Below are 19,687 nucleotides of genomic sequence, written 5' to 3'. Positions count from 1 at the left end.
AGTGTTCTTAAGATAAAACTTAAGAAAAAAACTAGATGTTCTTAAATGCTAATGCTAAGTCTTTATGTATTTACTTATCCATTTGTATGATTTCTTTAATACTTAGTTTAGCCATAGACAAAGTGATAAATGTTTTTTGAAGTTAGTCAGGGTAGTTTTTTTTGTGAATGTATCGCATAAAGCTTATTTTGGCAGTTGACATATCCTTTCAGTCTGTGTGACATGTAGGCCTATTCCTGGATTACACTACAATGTAGTCTTAGTAAATCACAGAGGCCGTTGTTGTATTTGATACTACTTAATCACTATGAACCTATTGCTTAAGTAGACAAAGTTACTGAAACCATGTTTCTTTTAGATGGAAGTTTCTTGGGTGGCAGCTAGGGAGCAAAATCCACCAGTAGGCCTCTGAGACACAGAATGAATCCTCTTGCACTCCCTGATCATGTCTGAAATAGACAATATAGGCTCCCTAGGCTAACAACATCCTTAGTGAGAAAACTAAGACATACGACAGTTCTTAAGAAAAACAAATGGTGAATAGCATTTAAGAACATTTCTAGAAACATCTTTTTTTTTTTTTTATTAAGAATTCAAGTTTAGTTTTATCTTAAGAACACTTGTGAATCTGGCCCCTGCTCATTAACTGACTTAAACGTTTTTTGTTTTTTTTAAAGTGATTTTCTAAAAAAATAAAATAAAAACCTTATGGTGGACATGCCTCTTTCACTTTGTCTTCCATCTGAAACTGATGGATATGTCTGCAGGTTACTAAAGTCTAGCTTTTTAAATCTGATTTCATACAGAGCTAATGCTGACTCGCTGAGTTTGTGCCTTGTTTTTGGAGTAAAGTGCAATAAGAACAAAACACAGTAACACATTTTTTCCCCAATCTCCATGATCACAATGATTTATTGAATTAAGCACCAGCTCAATATGGTCAACATCCAGACAAGTGAAGACATATCCTTAAACTCAAAGAGTATAAAATCATCTTAGCAACACAGAAGCAGACCCCCCCACCCCCCAATAACCCAAAAGAAAAATCCATCCATCCGTCCATCTTGCAGGTGTAGAATAGAAACAGTCCTGAGTCGTTTACTGTCCGGGAGCTGACAGACTTTTGTTCATGAACTGCCTTTTGACAAAGCACACCCACCACTGGGAAGAAAACAGAACAAAGACTTGTGTCAAGAAGTGACTGAAGCTTCTGTACTCACTATTTCTGACCCTTGAGGAACAGCTATAGCAATTTTCTTTGATCACATAACTGTGCTAGGGCTCTTTTTTTTCCCCTTCTTTTTACATATCAAGCTTCTATGGAAGTTTTTGAATCAATGGAAGCTCTGAACGACTTGTGTTTTGACATCATCATCCCTAAAAAAACCTTAAAATCAAGCTTCAATTTTTATTAAATAATGTCAGATTCAGTAATAATGTTGCCGTTTTTGTTGGTGCTGCTGGACTGCCCTGTTAACACAGGTGCGTGTAAGAGCAGACAGCTTATTAACCAGGGTGAAAATTTGGATTTTGAAAGGCTAACCACCAAAAAAAAATATGGATTGAGGCAAAAAAATATTAGATAACTTGAATTTTGAAGATTATGATTTTCAATAGACTTTTAAATTCTTTGGAGTTACTGGATATATTTTGGTCACACGAGTAAGAAACAATCCTACACAGCACAACACTGGAATCTAATAATAATAATATTGTAGCCTTATCTTCATCTGAAACTGCATAAATACCAGGTTTAAACAGAATTCAAATGTTGATTCAAAATTCTAATGTAAACATGAATTAAGCTTCAAAGCATCAAACTATTCACTACAAACCTACTATGTGCATATAAAGCTGTAGTGTAATATTGGAGATGTTGGACCCACCTTGCTGGGTTTGTCTGTCTGGGGATCAAACACACGATCACATAGCCTCAAGCCGGTCTCCTGACGGATCTGCTGGAGGTATGCCCGCATAGTTTCTGGGAAAAGTTGCATAGCCAGTGTTATAATCAGCCACGAGCACATCAACTACTGTTTAACAGACACTATTACTATGAAGAAAAGTCAGACCATAGCACAACAGCAATAATAACTCATTTATTAGTGCTACATCAACGCTTGAAAAATAACCTAAGGCACTATTTAAATTGCTGATGACCCATCTTTACATGAAAAATGGAAAAATGAGCTAGTGTTAATATTCAGGAGTAAAAGGGCAAAACACAGTTGTAATGATTCCAATTGCAAAGCCAGCATAAACTTGTTTATTTAGTAAAATACAAGAACAAGGTTGAGGCACCACTCAAGCATGAAAGAGCACTTCCACCCTCAGATCCTTAAACCTGAAGGGTCCCTGGTCAGCATTGCTATTTTTGGCTTGATATTACTTCAGGCTGGGAATTAAATGGAATATGAGAAGGGTACAAGGACACTGGCTCTAACTCGGAGAACAGGCATGTAGAAGAGAGATGATGGTGCTGGTACGTACCTTCCTCTTGCTTGTTTGTAGGTTTAACATACATAGCATTGAGAGGGAAGCCAGGTTCTCCAGGAATGGGGAAGTTAGTGATGCCCAGAGTGTACATCTCCTTCTCTCCCTGCCCCCTGGAGCTGCACTGTAAAGGAAAGCCACATACGCCAGTGCAAAAGGTTAAATCTAGCTCTTATCTGAATCTGTGTTCAAGCAGCTCGTTCCTCTTCAGCTTCTTCCTCTTTAACAACTCTGTAAAAACTTTTTGGTAGGCCATTGTGGGACCTCAGAATTAGCTTGAGGACCCTGACTTTTACACAAGCCTATTAAATGTTGCTACCTATATTAAGATTTGCATGAAGCTGTAAACAGTACATTAACAGATATGCAACTTACCTTCTGTAGCCTCTTTAGGCATTCAGAAATGTACAGTGTGACATAGATCAGTGTCCTGTCTGCCTCGTTCTGAAAAACAAAACACCACATAGACAAGTTACTAGCAAAGTAAAATAGTGTACAAAAACATGAATGGTATTGCAGTTTGTACAGTTTTTGTACAGTTTCAGCAAGGTATGAACTGTAAAAGGTTACATGGTTAAAATCCTGAGCAAATATGCATTGCTTAGGGGGAGGAGAGGAGAAGCAAGTTGGGGCATGTGGAAGACCAAAACGCTCAGCTGCTTTAAGACAGAGAGCATAAGGGAGGAGAAAACACATGCAGGGACAAGCACACTAGTGAGGAACATAGGTGTCCCTTAGTGAAATATTTTAATTTTTTACTTCTTAGAATTTCTTGTTCTGTAAAGGTTTCTTACCTTGATTTCATAGTTCTTAAAGAAAACATTGGCCTTGAAGTAGTAGATAGCCTCATCAATGATGTCTGAGTCAATCCCTGAATGGAAAAAAGGTATTAATAAATACAGATGGAGTTGAGAATTTACATGTAATACTCGTTAAACTATGTTTATCAATGCAGAGTCATTTCCTGCTTTGGTCAGCACATATCTGTGTTTGTTTAGTGGTGAAGGCTTTTTTTCAGGCTGCTGAGAAACCACTGCGTGTGTGCAAACCCAGCATTATAATTTCCAGTTTTTAATAACCCAAAACGTGGCAAATCCTGGTTGAGTGGATTAAAACATTACGTGATCTGTACAATAGTCAAAATAATCTACAACATCTGAGAGGAAGGGAGAGAAAGATAATCTGGAAACGGAGCATCAAAACACAGTAATGAAGAAGTTAGACTCGAGGATGCACTTCTCAGGCCATATATGGAAGTGAAGCTAATGCATGTATGAGGAACTTACGTGTCATAAAAACGTAATAAAAAAAACTTGTGTAAAGGCATTTAAAACTCAACATAGAGCATATGTGTTTGTGATCAAGAGGCATTGGCTTCACATTGTGCTAATTAAAACGACTGTGCATCCTTACCATCTCCTCTGGCTGGTCCCTTGAACTGGGTTTTGAGGGGAAGCAAAGCCATATTCCCGATCAGCCTGGTTTCAGGGACCATCAGGCTTGAGTGATACGCCTGGAGAGAGAAAAAGTTGCTGTCACCTATATTTCAGGTACATTTCTGCTAGATAGCATCAGTGACATCTGCTACTGTCCCTTTGCGCTGCAACGGCTGTGCTACCATCACAACAAACAATTTATTTTACAGACACTAAACTAAGAAGAACTTGCAGACGCTTTACAGCGAGTCGTTTAATTTTTCTGACATGCAAAACATCTCTAACATTGCGAGCAAATGCTAACATAGCTAGCGAGAAACGTCATCACAGCTAACGTTAACTCGGAGGCCCTAGTGTCAGCCAGTGGAGTTTCTATGCATTTTCTTGCCCTAAATCGCACAGAATGAATTTACGCTCGTCAGTTATCGTGTAATAAAATGTACTCACCGGCATGTTGAGTGATAAATATCAGTCCAAATGCTCAGCGAGAGAAGATTTCTAGCACCAGCGGACCCAGCTTCCGCCTGTCCCACCCTTCAGCTTTACAGGAAGTGGCCACATGTTGTGTAGCGTACCGTCCACATGGGGGCGCTAGCTCCCCGGTTTTCTTTACACAGGAAGTCAAGTTGTAAAAGTATCTTTTAGTTTTTAACCCTCTGGGGTCTGAGCCTATTTTGGTCGTTTTTGAATACTTTGATTTTGCCCTTCATGTACCACATAAAAAATGTTTACTATACCCATATTTGGTATCCATTTTTTCTTCACCTATATGATCTGACAGTTATTTTCTCACTTATTGAGCCCAAAAATCATGAAATCTGAGTTGAAAAATTATACTATTTACTACAAAACCCCAAACATGCTCAATTAACTGTTTTGGAACTTAAAAATGTAACGATAGGTTACAAATATGAACATATAAAAGGTAAAATTTAAATATAATAAAACTAAAAACAAAAAAGTCCCATAAAAACATGTACATTTATAGGCTTGTTTCCCTTGTTAGCTGCAAATCTTCAAAACAAACTATGTGCGACATTACACAGAGAGCTACACCAACGCTCAAATATTTCTGTACCATCAAATTAAAACGGTCATATCTTTGGTTTTACATGACAGCATCTACCAACATGAAAGCTATAGAAAAAGACGTTGAATTTATGGACACTTTACAATGTTTTTGTATGAAAGCTTGCCTCTGTATTGTTGAAACCCCCTGACGGCGTTTTGTTGGTGTGATGTCTTGTATTGCAACATGTTGCTTCAATAAAGTTTCACAAAAAAAAAGTCAAGTTGTAAATTTTGCTAAATGTTTTATTAAAAAATATAGCAATAATAAATGTATTTAATAACTCTTAAAATAAACATACACGAATGGGACGAAATCACACAATTCTTGAGTCACTGAAACAGCAAACACAAGAACAAACCTTCTGAAAATACTGTACATGACACAAGATATTCATGATTTCCAGCCAGTCTTTTCCCTAACACATGTCAATTTCTCTACATCCTTGCAGTCACATGCCATCTCCATCTGGACTTGATATCCTGTTTCTTCATCAGCTGGTTTCAACTCCAGACTTTTTTGGAGAAATTCTGGAGTCGGGCTTCTCCTCAGCTGTCCTCTCTTTCTTGAAAAGCCTCATCATAATTTAGATTACCAGGCTCCTCCTCAACCTCCTGTAGACAAGGAAAGGATGAGAATAACAACAAAAGAAGGCTTTATGACCTTATAATGGCCAAATGCATTGTAATTACTTCACACCATAATGTTGAATTAAACACACACACACACACACACACACACACACACACACACGCGCGCATCTCAATAAATTAGAATATCATAGAAAAGTTTATGTCAGTAATTAAATTCAAAAAATGGAAATAACATTATATAGATCTATTACACACAGAATGAAACATTTCATGTCTTTAATTTATTTAATTTCTTCTAATTATAATGATTATGCTTACATTTAATGAAGACCTAAAATCAGTGTCTCAAAAAAATGTTAACATTACAAAAGACCAATTTATAAAATGTATGTTTAATATAGAAATGTTGGCCTCTGAAAAGTATGTCCATCTATATGACTCAATACTTGGTTGGGGCTATTTAACTTGAACTACTGGAAATGGACTTTTACATGATATTCTAATTTATTGAGATGCACCTGTATATATTTTTTGTTTTTTTGTTTCTTCACCTTGGGCTCCTTGAACTCCAGGTCCTCGCCATACTGTATTGAGAAGTCAATGTTTTGAAGGACTATATTAATACCTTCCTCATCTGTGCGGTCAAAAGGCATGAATCTCACCATGCTGTAGTCGTCAATCTGGACACACAAGAGAAAGAGACTGTCTCAATAAAAAAAAGAATCTAAATTTCTGATCCAAAGTTAAACACACTATTAAATTCAGGGCTTCACTTACTAAACCACAGATGGCTTTAGTCAGATTCTTGAACTTTGTGCTTCTGATGTTATCTGGGGTATCCTCCATCATTGAGTACATGTCTGGGTCCAGGTACCTAGTGACAAAGAAAGCACAACTTGTAGCTGAACATGTTTAAGTTTCTTCTTTTACGAGGTTTTAGATCTTACGGTCTTAGTACCACCATTAGGTGAATCATTGCAGTTTCATGTGAACTGAAGAGACAGAACAGTGTACTATACTCATGTGAAACTTACTTTTCAATCTCCTTCTTGGCTTTGGGACTGAGCAGGTCCATTTTTGTCATGATGTTGACTTGTGGGATCTCTAATGACACCATGGCACTAAGGGCAGCCATGACTCCTGAGATGAACTGCAGTTAGAGAAAAGAGGAGATGTGAGACTTCATGTTTCCCTTAAACACAAAGAGGAATCAAATAAGCAAATGAAGACCCTGGAGAGATTGTCCGTCACCTTGAAAGACTCCACCATGAACTGGGAGTCAACCAAAAAGACCCCACACACCCGAAACTCCCACTGCTGGAGCTGCTCCACCAGCTGCCTCATCACAGGGAGGTGCGTATAAAGTTCAATCTGACCTGCATAAAAAAACACTCGTCAAAACTGTGCAAGAGGTGTAATAACATCGCTCTGAAACTTCATCATCACAACGCTTAATTGTTTGTTTAGTTATAAAAATTTAAAATTCACTGACCTGGTTCATTTCCAAACAGCACAAATCATGTACAAAGCAATAAACAATCTACTTCCTGGAAATATTCGAAAATTGTTTTTTACAGAGTTGGGGGTTATAATCTGAGGGCTGAGTTCAATTTAAAAATCAGCGGGCACGTACAACATTAAAAAGTTTTTGTCCTTCAGTTTGTAGAGTGAGTCTGTGGAACAGACTCAAGCAATGTCCAAGCATGATCCAGTTTGAAAACCAGTACAAACACATGGTTTTCATGAGGTACAGGGAGGAAGAAGGGCTTTAACAATCGGGAGTTTTAATAAATGATAAATGATTTATGTAATTGTTTATTTAATCTATTTATTTTCTATTTTTTTGTAAATATGTATTATGTAAATATGTATGTTTAGGGGGAAAAAATGTTAATTGAGTAGTGGAGAAGGGGTAGGTTTAAATAAGCATATGCTTCATCCTACTCCTTTTCGGACATGTTGCGTTCACATTATAGCTTTTGTTTTGATTATTGCTATTTTTGTTTTGATTATTCTCATTGGATATGTTTGTTTTTCAGTTTAGTTTGTTGTGTTACTCGCACATGTTTGAAATAAAAAAGCTAAACTAAATAATTTCCACGTGTAAACAAGTAAACGTCTCTGTGGTGTTTACCTGGGCAGTCAAACAGTATGTAGTCGTCCTCTACGTGACCCAGGCTTTCCGCGAGCCAGTCAAAGTTGTTGGCGAAGTACTCCATGCAGAAGACCAGGCCTCCGTTTGGGCCAAATCTGAGAGAAGCGTCCTCCATAACATCATCCACCTGGATGAGCTCACGGATATCTGCGGGCCCAGAAACAATGAGGTTGTTGTGTGAAAACTTTTCTAATATATCTGGAAAAATGATTTGGTTAAATCAGAAAAAGAGGAGTAGATTTTTTTTACTTGCTTGAAATTATGTTTTTTTTCTGAATTTATGAGATAATCATGTAATTCGTTCAGAACTCAAAAAAATGTTTAATTCATTTAGAAAAAAAAAAGTTTTTTATGAAAGGTTTTCTCAGAAATCTGGAAATATTATCTCATTAAATCAGAAAAACAAGAGCAGATTTTTCGCTTGAAATTCTACCGTTATGTTTTTTTAAATGGTAAAATCGCCTACATCCTCAGTTGATCAGATCATGTGATTTTACCCCTTTAACATCATCACTTCTTTGACAATTTGCCACATTCATAGGCATCAGATAAGAACCCAGCAAAGAAGAGCTAGAGGGAGATTGTTTAGTTATCAGTTTAGTTTATCAGTGTTTTATTGTTGACACTAATATTGGTAACACTTTACTCTAAGGTGTCTACATAAGAGTGACATGAGCGTGTCATAAACATGACATGGGATGTGTCATGAACATTAATGACACTTTGAAGTAACATTAATGCTCATGATACTTGTCATTTCATGTTTCTGACAGGCTTGTGTGACTCTTATGTAGACTCCTTCAAAATAAAGTGTTACCATATCTTGCTTAAGTCACAAAGGCATGTTCAAAAAATTGCCATTGTCATTTATTTCTCTTAAGTTACATCATATACACACACAGTGTTATTACTATGCCAATAGCCATCCTTTGTTACATCCTTTTTGTGTGAAATGATCAATAAATGTCATATGTTACACTTTTGGTGATGTTTTTTGTGTTTCCTGCAAAACTTGAAAAAATGTTGTTAGTTAGGCGATTATTTTAACAGGGTGACGATGTAATAAATGTGTGAACTTTATAACCTTGTTCTATTCACCTGCCATGACAGGGTAGTCAAAGTGCTCAGCTGCTGGGTCCAGGTTGACCACCTGAGCTGAGCGGCTCATGGACCCGAGGTGCTGGACCATGGTGGAGCAGTAAGTACTCTGAAATGGAAAATAAAATTCCAACAGTTAAACCTCTGAAGTCCAGGAGATTTTGGTTAAAATTTGTCAACTTCCTATACATTCATTTCTGTCTGTGTTCAGCATCCTTCAGTCTGTCCTTACATCACATGCATGGCTCCTTTTTCTCCACACAAACTTGGCTATCAGTTTGATTTTTCATTTCATTTTAATTACCAAATTATAAAGCTGCCAGGAACGTCAGACACAGGTGTCTATGGAAATGTACCTTTTTTTTTTTTTTTTTTTTTTTTTACCTTTTATACACACAAAAACAGCAGAAACATTTTTTTAGTACAAAAGAGTCTATTTGCATGTACATTTAAAATAGTAATAGTTTTCATTGTAGAAAGAAAACTCACATTTTAAAAATGGTCTACAAATATAAATGGCACACTGTGTAAGCTCCTATGATTGCACTTTCAACTGGCTTTCTCAGCTTGTCTACATATCAAAAGTTATTACTGTAAATAAGATATGTGTATTTTCATGAAATAGATGGACTCCAGAGGGTTAAAATTACAAGGGAAATTTCACTTAAACGTGGGTTATGTGGTTGACAAGACAACCTCATGCTTTAGTTAGCATAGCGCTTTAGCCTAATAGCAATAACAAGTCCTATAACACGTGTAACTTAATGCCTGATAACTTACCTTACCGCTCCCCGCCGGGCCCATCACTAGCTGTGCAAAACGAGGCATTCTGCCTCAGTGAAAAGGTGCTGTGTTGAAATTAAAATCCCTTTATTCGCTGACTGTAAACACTTTAGTTTATGTACTGATGCTGTTGTACTTCTTCTTCTTCTTGTTTTCATGGATATTCACACCCGCTGTAAGACCCACTACTGCCACCTCCCGACCAGACTATGGTATAAGATGCGGTCAATATCTATCAATTAAAATATCTATTTCTGTGGAGTAGCTAAAGTTTTTTATACTTTAATGTGTGAAAGTAAAATCTTTGCATTTATTGTTTTTACATTACCACTGAATAAATTTGTCTTGTAAGAAAAAAAGAAAGTTGCCTTAATTTTACATTCAGCAATATGATGTGATTTTTATGTATTTTTACACAGAAATTACATGTAATTTAACATTAAAGGCCATTACGCAAATGAATAATACTGTTAAAAAATATATTATGTCAATGTACAGATTTCAAAATCTATTTTATGATTTATATTTGTAATAAAAATAATTTACCTTTTTTATGGCATTTGCACTTATTGTAGAAAAGTAATAATATAGCAAATTTCTAGAAATTTACCTCTTTTTTCTTCTTTTTGTGATCAATTTTTTTTTATTGTTTTTTCTATTTAGTTTAAAACAAACAAACAAGCAGGTGTGTCAAGCATCAATTGGGCAATAATAGCAACAGCAACAAAGAAGATAAAATGGTAGTGTAGCATAACAAAAATAAATAAATAAATAACAATGGCAATACTACCAACCAAACATCAACACTATTGAGTGTTAAAAAATAAGAAAAAAAATGACTACTACTACTACTACTACTAATAACAATAATAATAATAATAATGAAAAATAGATAGACATTTTCTTCTTCTTTTTTAAAAATGAGAACGACCAACCACCATCTAGCCTGTGGAGGGCGGTAAGTGCGCCGAGAATCATTAATGATTGATAATGGCAGAAGAAAAAATTAAGAAGAGGAAGCAACAAGGTATAATGAAAGAAGTCTTCTTGGGGAAAAATCATGCAAAGAATACAAACCCCTATTTAATTACCTGAGGGAAACACGACTTATAGAGAGAATTTAGTTATGTATTTAAATATTTATATTTGTATTGTAAAATGCTATTAGTTACACTATTGTTTTTCCCCCTTTCCCTTCAAATAATTTATTTATCTTAATTTATTATTATTAATATTATTACTATTACTTTATTTCTTATTTTCAGTGTTATTATTTTCTCTCCTTAATTTCCTGTCAATCTACTGCTCCACACTCCAGTCCACAAGGTTTTTTATTTTTATTTTATTTATTTTATTTCACCTTTATTTAACCAGGAAATATCCCATTGAGATTAAGAACCTCTTTTTCAAGGGAGCCCTGGCCAAGAGGCAGCAAACACAAAATACAGTTACATATTTACATAAGACACAGACCTTAAACGTGTTGTGAGAAACAAGTGCTATTATTATAGCTTTATATTATTATTACTTTGTTATTATTTTTATCAGTATTATTATTTTCTCTCCTTATTTTCCTGCCAATCTACTAAATCATTAATTATTATTATTATATTCATTATTATTATTATTACTTTTTTTTTTAATCAGTATTATTATTTTCTCTCCTTATTTTCCTGTCAATCTACTGCTCCACCACTCCAGTCCAGTAGGTGGCGGTAATGAACGTGTACGTTGGTCTGCCAACCGCCAATAAAACTCAAAAGAAGAAGAAGAAGAGGAAGCAACAAACTGAAACAACATAATGATTTAATTCCTCTACAGTCAATGTTGAAAACTGATGCAAACGCACTTCAGAATAAGACAACGGCGGCACTACCCGCTGTATCTCAGTCATCTGAGCGAGTCTGATGTAAAGAAATGTCTCCAGGCTCCAGACAGTGAATGGAGTTGACAAGTCGAGCCATTAGAGTAAGCTGCACTTCTTATTGGTAGGTGAAGTCATTTGTCTTGCTCTGCAATCCATTGCAATGCTGTTGGCAGGTTACGTGGACTATGGTTATTTACTCGATTGCGCTCTTGTGTCATACGACGTCCACCACAGTGGTCAAAACCTTCTTGGTTAACTAGGCAACAGGATAACGTTAGTTATGTTTATAATTTAGCAGCGAGCGATTACGTTAATAGCCACGTTGAGCTCGGATTTACAAGACCATCCGTTTGCCTTTTACCTGTGTGAAGCTAATAACTAGAGTAACTTAGCGTTAGCTTATGGTAAACACTGCTAACGTAACGGATACTGTCAGCAAAGTAAACAACAGCTGTTCCCTAGATATCTTGTGGTGTTGCTATTAGATTGGATGATGAGTATTATTGGAAATTTGATTTACATGAATAGGCCAACAATGCTAGTTAGACATGCTAACGATAAGAGGGCTCCAATATTCACTAATTTAGCTTGTAAATTAATGTTACAAAACAGTCTGTGGTCATTTCAAGTGTGTACTTTAATACTGAACATGACACTCGTTTTCATACCACAGCCTAAATCTGCTGACACATTTAGAAAAGTTAGAAATTACAGAGCTTTTTTATATTGCCAGGTATAACTTATGTTAAATTCGCCTTTGTCGTTTATGATTTGTTAATTTAAAAACTAAAAACTACTGAACTGGTAGTACTGCATACTGTATATGATGGACTTGGTTTGCCATCATTGTTTTGGTACTGGTCCCAGCAAGCTTATGTTTGTGGATTAGTTCAGTGAAAAAATTAAATGTTAAAATACAATCTTGATTGTATTTAAAAGTGGAAGTAGGCTATTTAATGTGCAGGGTATTTAAATGTGCTTTTTAAAACTATCACTCTGGGCTCTTGTAGCTTCAAATGGCACATACTAATATTGAGAGCATGTGTAAACTGTACATAGCAGTTAATATTTTTAGAAAAATTACTATTACGAATAACAATAATAGATGTAGTAATAACTTAGTATATTACTAACATACAATGCTTTCTTTAACCTTTTATTGTTAGATGGATAAGGATCAGAAACAGAATGCTGTCTAGTGAAATGCTAACCTTTTTCTTTCTTGCCTCTTTGTTTTCTAGTGTTGTAGGCTATGAGTGTGGGGGATGGAGGAAAGTCAATGTGGGGACTTGGATTACCTGATCCAAGATGAGAACACCCTCATTGAAGGTGTTAGCAACCAGGTCTTATTCGTTGTGGTGCTCAGTATCGCCTTCCTTGCAGGCCTCCTCACTCTGCTCTGCAGGTAAATTCAAATCCAAACTCATAATGACATGAGTTGGATCACAAACTTCGAATTTTCATACAAAACTTGTTCTTAACTTTGGATGGAAGTTTCATGTTGGAGAAATTGTCTCCACACTTACTCTTCCTGTTGACACTGCTCGGCACTAATTTAACTCCTATATTGTAAATCCTTCTATTCAAATCAAGTGGCATGTATGGTAAGCTTAGTTTTGCATCTCTTTTGCATAATGCCATGTCTTCTGTTCATGGATATCTGTGTGATAGAAGTGGTACATCAGATTTAGTAATACATTGAAACACAGTTCTGCTTTTCAATGTAGCTTTGTAACTATGTTACCAAAACTTTTGCTTTTTATTTTGCATTAGCTTTCCAAATAATTTGCTGAATGAAAATGGCCTCATCAGTTTGCAGAGGTTTATGTGCTGTTGCACTCATTAGCTTCAGCTGAATGAGGAATATTACGATGCCAATTGTCTATCTTCTGACCTTTTTGCAGGGAAGAGCAGCAGAATATTCATCCTGAGAATCAGGAGCATGTTCGAGCCGTCCGACAGCAGCTTCAAACAGAGCAGGTACACAGGCAAATACAGATGGGGTTGACAAAGATATAGCTTCCACACAACAAAAACATGAAATACATTTTTTTAAATTTACCAAATGTTTACTCAATTAATATTTATTAGTAAATAAGGTCATAAGTCATAGTTTTGCAGACTGGGTTTTATCTTTCATACATTTGTATAGTGTTTATTTCTCAATAAGGAGACCCATTTCAAAATTACATCTTAAGCCTTTAATGGTGTTTTACATTCTTTTGTGTTTAATTCCTTTCTGTCAGGATGAAAATCCTCAGGCGGAGGCCAGGCAGCAGTATTACACAGACATGTCTTGTCCCGTGTGTTTACAGCAGGCTGTTCTGCCTGTGGAAACCAATTGTGGACACCTTTTCTGTGGTAAGACTGTTGTAATATTCTAGTAATGTAAAACAAACATTTTACAAGATAAAACGGAGTGAAAGGGTGAATAAAACTGGTCATTATTACTTCCTGAGTGTGTTTTCTTTGTTGTATTCTGTTGCTGACATGGATTAACCTTAAACAATATACAGAAGTCAGAATAATGAAAGCATAACTGAGGAGTATATGTAATTAGTCGTACTCATGGTTTGTTCATGTTGTAAATTTCTGTCTTTTCCTCGTGTAGGCTCGTGCATTATAGCCTACTGGAGGTATGGCACATGGCTGGGGGCTATTAACTGCCCCATCTGCAGACAAATGGTGAGACTTGTAATAAATATCAGATGATTAATGGTTAACCTGAAGTTTTATGATGTAATTTTTAGATACAAGACATACAGGAAGCTGTTAGCATTGCTTCATTCTACGTTTTACAAACTAACACTCATGTTTCTTGACATCTGAAGTACCTTTTATTTTCAGTGTTATTGTTTTCTGTTCATTTTTGTCAAAAAATCATCAGTACCCAGTCAGATATATTCACACCTGTATTTGTGCCCCACACGGTTTTTTGTTTTGCATTAGTATGTTGTCTTGTCATAACTTTTTTTCCCCCTTTGTCCAGGTAACTTTGCTCTTCCCACTCTTTCATGAGCACGCCGATCCTCAGAGAGTCCAGGACGGCGAGGCAGAACCTCAGCTGATATTAACAGACATTAACGATTACAACCGCAGGTTCTCAGGCCAGCCCAGATCTGTGAGTATACTACAGCCAGATACTTATTTAGCCTGGCCTATTTAAAAAAATATTCACATCTAAACATCAATTTTTGAAAAAGAAACAAGTCGAAGATGCTACTCAAAACATTTTAGTATCCCGTTATGGATATATAAATATGTGTTAAGCGGTATCCGTTACTTTGCTTTTGATTATTAAAACATAAAGATTATTTTCTTATTTATTGCCCTTCAAACTATATAATATGTGGCTCTGCTGGTATGCCAATTGGATACTAACTTGTGCAGTGCGTTATAATCAAGGGAGTATATTTGAAGAGTTAATTTGCAAGAAAAATAATTAAATTACTCCAGTTTGATATATTTTCCCTTGATTGCACAGTAAAAAAAATGGAAAAGTCATCATAAAAAAATTATTTAGTAAAATTTTTAAAATTGCGACGTCTTATGACAAATAAATGACAGCTGTTTGTAGAGGAGTGAATTAGGAGGCCCTACGAGATGATTTTATCCCGATACATGAGTCACAATACGATATTATTGCGATTTTAAGCTTTTTGTGATATGGTGAGTCTTGCGATACAATATATTGCGATTTAACTGTTTAACTACATTTTGTGTCCACAAAATTAAATTAAATCAAGAATTGTTTGTGAATAAGAGAAAATTCTCAGTCTATTCATCATTCATTATTTCTCCACAATGTGAGTCAAACCCACAGACTGACCAACAAAGTATTCAGTTAAATTAAATTTAACTGATATCAGACATGTATGGGTGACAACAATTGCAACCTTCTTGAATTTTTTTAAAGAAACGTCAAAAAATAGCCTAACATTAATTTTCTGAGACTATATCCTGACACATGGTGCCTATAGATTCCTTAGATCTTCTTGTTTCATGTGATACCAGTATCTCCAGTATATTTCTAAAAGTGAGCCCGCTATGGCCTCCAGAAAAAAACAAAAACAGCCAAAATACTGACAGCCCAACGGCACTGAATATCGATAATTGTCGGCCGTGAATCGATATAATATCGACACGCAAAGTATCCCAATACCATGCTGTATCATTTTTTCCCCCCACCTCTTTGATATTTCCTGGACTGCACCTAATAAACATGTGATTTAGGAAAATAAATCAAAAGTAAAACATCTTTTTTTTCTTCACTTGAACCCTCTCCTAATACTTCCTCTCCTCTGTGTTCTCAGTATATGGATCGGCTGCGAGATGTTCCTACCCTGCTCCGTCATGCCTTTAGGGAGATGTTCTCTGTGGGCGGTCTCTTCTGGATGTTCAGGATTCGTATTCTCCTCTGCCTGGTGGGAGCACTCACATACCTGGCCTCGCCGCTAGACATCCTCCCTGAGGCACTTTTTGGGCTGCTGGGATTCATGGACGATTTCTTTGTGATCCTGCTTCTCTTTGTGTACATCTCTATCATGTACAGAGAGGTGGTTACACAGAGACTGAATGGATAGGTGTTTACTCAGAAAAGAAGACCTTGGCTTACTCAGATCAGGCTCAGGAAGCGTAAACAGCTTCTGACATGGACATAGAAAGACGGAAAATAAAAGGACAGTTGATCAATAACATTTGTTCCTTCAAGAGAGATTTACTTGAAGTCTGGGGGGTTTAGAAAAGAATGAACTCTGAATGTTGACTCTGTATATAGAATTCACCATTAACCGTTCATTGTTTGAGTTACATCAAGGCGAACAATACAGCCTGAGGATGGCTGTGTGGTGATGTGATTTTACAAATATCTGCTCATTCAGACCCTGCAGTAAGCCTGGGAAATGTTTTTTCCCCTAACTGAATGACTACTACCAGCCAATTGTATAACAGATTTGCCAAAAGCAGTTATTTGGTTATCGTACATATCATTATAATGGAGACAATTGTGTAACATAATGTGATCTTGAATGTATTATATTAATGGCAGTGTCTTGATTATATGCATTTAAAGTTGGCTGTTTGCATCCATATTGTCGACTGCCCGACACATTTGTGTTATTACAAACATTTTACTGTTTGTATGTACTTTTTGGGTCAATTAAACTGAGGATGGATTTATTTCAGTTGCATGTGACTGCATATTCAGGAAAACAAAACATAAAACACTTGGAAAAACACAGTTTTTCAACCTTGTGTATAAATCACAGAATCATATTACTTCCAACTGTTTGCATTCTTTGATCCAATCTGATAAAATCTGAACTTTTCTGCATGCATTGATGAAGATGCATAGAACAACCTGGCCGTTGCATTATAACTTCTCACTTGGAATATTTTTATTATAAAAGTAAAAGTTATCCCTTGGTGCATGGCTGCAAAATTAATTGAATTTTTTTAGCAAAATTGCAATAAAGACTTGAGCAATATCCAAATTAAAGGAGGTGCAATATTTGCAAAAAAACAGATATTTCAATGAAAATGAGAATACTGGTGAAAAAATGAAGATTCTCTTGAAAATGATGTAACACTTTTCAGTTGCAATGTCAGTCAAAATAATTAAACATGTTTTCCAAATCATGCAGCCCTACCTTGATCATTAAAAAAAAGCCAAACCAAAGGTAGAATAGAGTATTTGCAGGTCATTTTGAATGTAAACTCCTTCAGGTTATGAATGCTAACTTACCTTGCCAATTAAAGGCACAATGTGAAGGATTTGTTTGTGGCTCCCTGGTGCTCAACAGTGGGTGAAAGTAAACTCCAGTTCAGTAAAGTTAACTCAGTTTAAAACAAGCTCCGTCCACTTAGTGTATTGCCTTGCTGTAATTGTGTTTTAGGTGCTGTTCCATTTTCACTTCTTAGATGTGGCTTATGGACTAATACCTGGTCACTTTGTCTCATAGAATCCAGCCTTCACATCCTGCTTGTACAGGGGGTCATAAGTGATATTTGAGAAGGACTATTTTTGTATGAGTGAATATTGGTTTAATTGTGAGTTTGGATGTGTGTTTTCTGTGCAGAATTTACAGTCCTAAAGGTCAGAGTCAGTGGGGGAACAACCACAATGCTTTTCAGATTCTTCAGGTAATCTTTGAAAGATAAAACTACTACTTGTTGCTTGCTAACCTGTTAGTAAATGAAAAATCAATAATTTATAATGATAATGCAATTATCTTGATTGTGATCATGAGTGATTCAGTTCCTTTCTTTATAAATGCTTTGAGAAGGTCGTGAAATCATTTAGAGAAGTAATATTTTTTTGGGAACTAGTTAGGTTTAAAATTAATAAAAGGGATCTCTTGAGTCTTGCATTGATTGACTGGAGAGCTCTGGTGGTGAGGTTGCACATTGCAACCAACTAAATACTGCTTTCTTTTTTTATTTTTCTTTCTTTTTTAATATATAATAATACTCCTTTCCTCGCCCCTCCCTAGCCAAGCATGTAGTAGAACCTATGGTGGCCTTTGGTAACATTAAAAAGTGAAAGGCCTGCTCTAGAGCAAGTTTAGGTTGTGGTTTGGGTCCACTGTACAAAAATGGCAGATGAGGACCTGCTCCCTATGTAGATATTAAATGGTCTTTCTTAGCTAATGAAAACATTCATTTTAGATGATTATACACTAATGAAAAACATTTCTTGTTGTCAATCTTTCTGACTTGTGACCCCCAAAATAATTTTTGTTTGGGGGCCAAAGAACAAAATTGAGGCAGTCAAGAGTAGATTATATCTTGAATTTTGTAGAAATGTTTTTTTTTTGTCTGTTCCTTTTCAGATGTGCTTGGCACCCTAAAGTTATTGTGAGTCCTAAGGGGTCCTGACCCTCAGGCTGAAAATGGCTGCCCCAGTGTGGTAACTGAAACTGTATCCAGGCCATTTGCTTTCTTGGGGCTCTATTTGCTGAGTAAGCACTGGTCCTCATGTTCATGAATAGTAGAAGAAGAAGACGGGGGTTGAGGCTCATGTGGTGGATTAGCAGTCAACTGTAAAATGTGTTCTGCTTGTTTGACAGCATCCGATCACCAAATAAAGTCCATCAGTTCCCTGTTGGAATGTCATGTTTTGAGGTGTGGCACATGCTCAGCTGTGTGTCACACCTTTTCACTGTCCATACTGATTAGTGTCTCCTTTAGTTTGTCTCTGGGGTGTTTCAGAAACCTCCACCCTTTTGTTTTTGATAACCAAGCTGCACCAATGAAAGCAACACATGTTATAAATGCTCCAGCTGAGAACCGGTTAAGTGAGAGTCTTACCCCAGTGGGAAAATACTGTGGCTGCTTGAAGAGTCAGTGCTTTGATGCAATCTGCGTTAGAAACTATGATGGAAGGATTATACCTCTCTTCTCGTATAAGCTTACACCCACACAATTAATTCCTCTTGCATACTTTTCCACTGAACATGCTCCAAAGTGATTGAGGCTGTGAAACTCTAACATGGTCCTCTTTGATGGGTTCTATAGCAAAATGTCAGTCAGAATACTTGCCATCACCAGTTACTGAGTTTGGTGGTCATGAGATGCTTCAGCCTAATTTATCCAAGTATGATAAAGACTGTTCTCTGAGCACAACCCCACTGGTAATCCTCTCATGACCCCTTCAATTATCTTGCTACCCCTGATTGGGAACAACTGTCCCCAATTATTAGTTTACTCAGAAATATTTAAGAGATTACTCCTAACATACAGCATTTGTGCCCACACAATCTCGGAAACTCGTTGGCTGTGGCTATAATGCCTATGCTTCTTTCATCGTGCCACAAGCAACGCGTTGGATTACTACAGGACAGAAAGGACCACTGGGGACTGAAGGTCCCAAGCTGACCATGTGGCAGTTACAATATTTATAAAAAAATTGTATTTGTAATGTATTGTATCAGTCATGAACACAGTATCTAAAATGGGCCTGAGTTTACCTCAGCATTTATACCAAGGCTTGAGGTGCTTAAGGAGGCCCATCTTTACTTGGGTCACCCCTAGCAGATCATCCACCCCTGCAAGCAGCAAATGTCCTTTTTTCTGTCCTTTAAAAGTGGCTGTATGTATATAATAGTCTTACCCCTTACTTAGCACTCCACTCCTTTTATGTGTCATTTATGTCCCTGGGCAAAATATGTCCTCATGGAGTTTTTTTCAGTAATA

The 19,687-nt window shown here is 36.4% G+C and overlaps 3 protein-coding genes across 4 annotated transcripts; 1 reads left to right on the top strand and 2 right to left on the bottom strand.

Moving 5' to 3' along the window:
- Positions 1-924: 924 nt before the first annotated feature.
- arpc3 (actin related protein 2/3 complex, subunit 3) lies at positions 925-4,529 on the bottom strand. Its single transcript, XM_059358179.1, has 7 exons — positions 4,377-4,529; positions 3,907-4,006; positions 3,288-3,364; positions 2,869-2,937; positions 2,491-2,617; positions 1,887-1,981; positions 925-1,161 (listed from the first exon to the last, which is right to left on the bottom strand). The coding sequence occupies exons 1-7, from the start codon at positions 4,380-4,382 to the stop codon at positions 1,099-1,101; spliced, it is 537 nt and encodes a 178-aa protein (XP_059214162.1). The 5' UTR covers positions 4,383-4,529; the 3' UTR covers positions 925-1,098.
- Positions 4,530-5,222: 693 nt separating this feature from the next.
- Positions 5,223-9,782, bottom strand: gpn3 (GPN-loop GTPase 3). Its single transcript, XM_059358201.1, has 8 exons — positions 9,625-9,782; positions 8,845-8,953; positions 7,726-7,893; positions 6,843-6,967; positions 6,626-6,741; positions 6,369-6,465; positions 6,143-6,271; positions 5,223-5,612 (listed from the first exon to the last, which is right to left on the bottom strand). The coding sequence occupies exons 1-8, from the start codon at positions 9,670-9,672 to the stop codon at positions 5,547-5,549; spliced, it is 858 nt and encodes a 285-aa protein (XP_059214184.1). The 5' UTR covers positions 9,673-9,782; the 3' UTR covers positions 5,223-5,546.
- Positions 9,783-11,402: 1,620 nt separating this feature from the next.
- Positions 11,403-16,948, top strand: rnf170 (ring finger protein 170). 2 transcript variants are annotated; one of them, XM_059358717.1, is made up of 7 exons: positions 11,403-11,615; positions 12,736-12,899; positions 13,399-13,474; positions 13,741-13,855; positions 14,106-14,179; positions 14,484-14,615; positions 15,808-16,948. In XM_059358717.1, the coding sequence occupies exons 2-7, from the start codon at positions 12,760-12,762 to the stop codon at positions 16,075-16,077; spliced, it is 807 nt and encodes a 268-aa protein (XP_059214700.1). In that variant the 5' UTR covers positions 11,403-11,615; positions 12,736-12,759; the 3' UTR covers positions 16,078-16,948. The 2 variants fall into 2 exon arrangements, with proteins under 2 accessions (XP_059214700.1, XP_059214701.1); XM_059358718.1 differs by lacking the exon at positions 11,403-11,615 and having other exon boundaries at positions 12,819-12,899; positions 13,399-13,421; positions 13,743-13,855.
- The last annotated feature ends 2,739 nt before the right edge of the window (positions 16,949-19,687 follow it).

The sequence above is a fragment of the Centropristis striata genome, chromosome 19, assembly GCF_030273125.1.
Source record: "Centropristis striata isolate RG_2023a ecotype Rhode Island chromosome 19, C.striata_1.0, whole genome shotgun sequence".
Lineage (NCBI taxonomy): Eukaryota > Metazoa > Chordata > Actinopteri > Perciformes > Serranidae > Centropristis > Centropristis striata.
The sequence above is the reverse complement of the archived record's forward strand: the minus strand, read 5'-3'. Positions and strand labels throughout refer to the sequence as shown.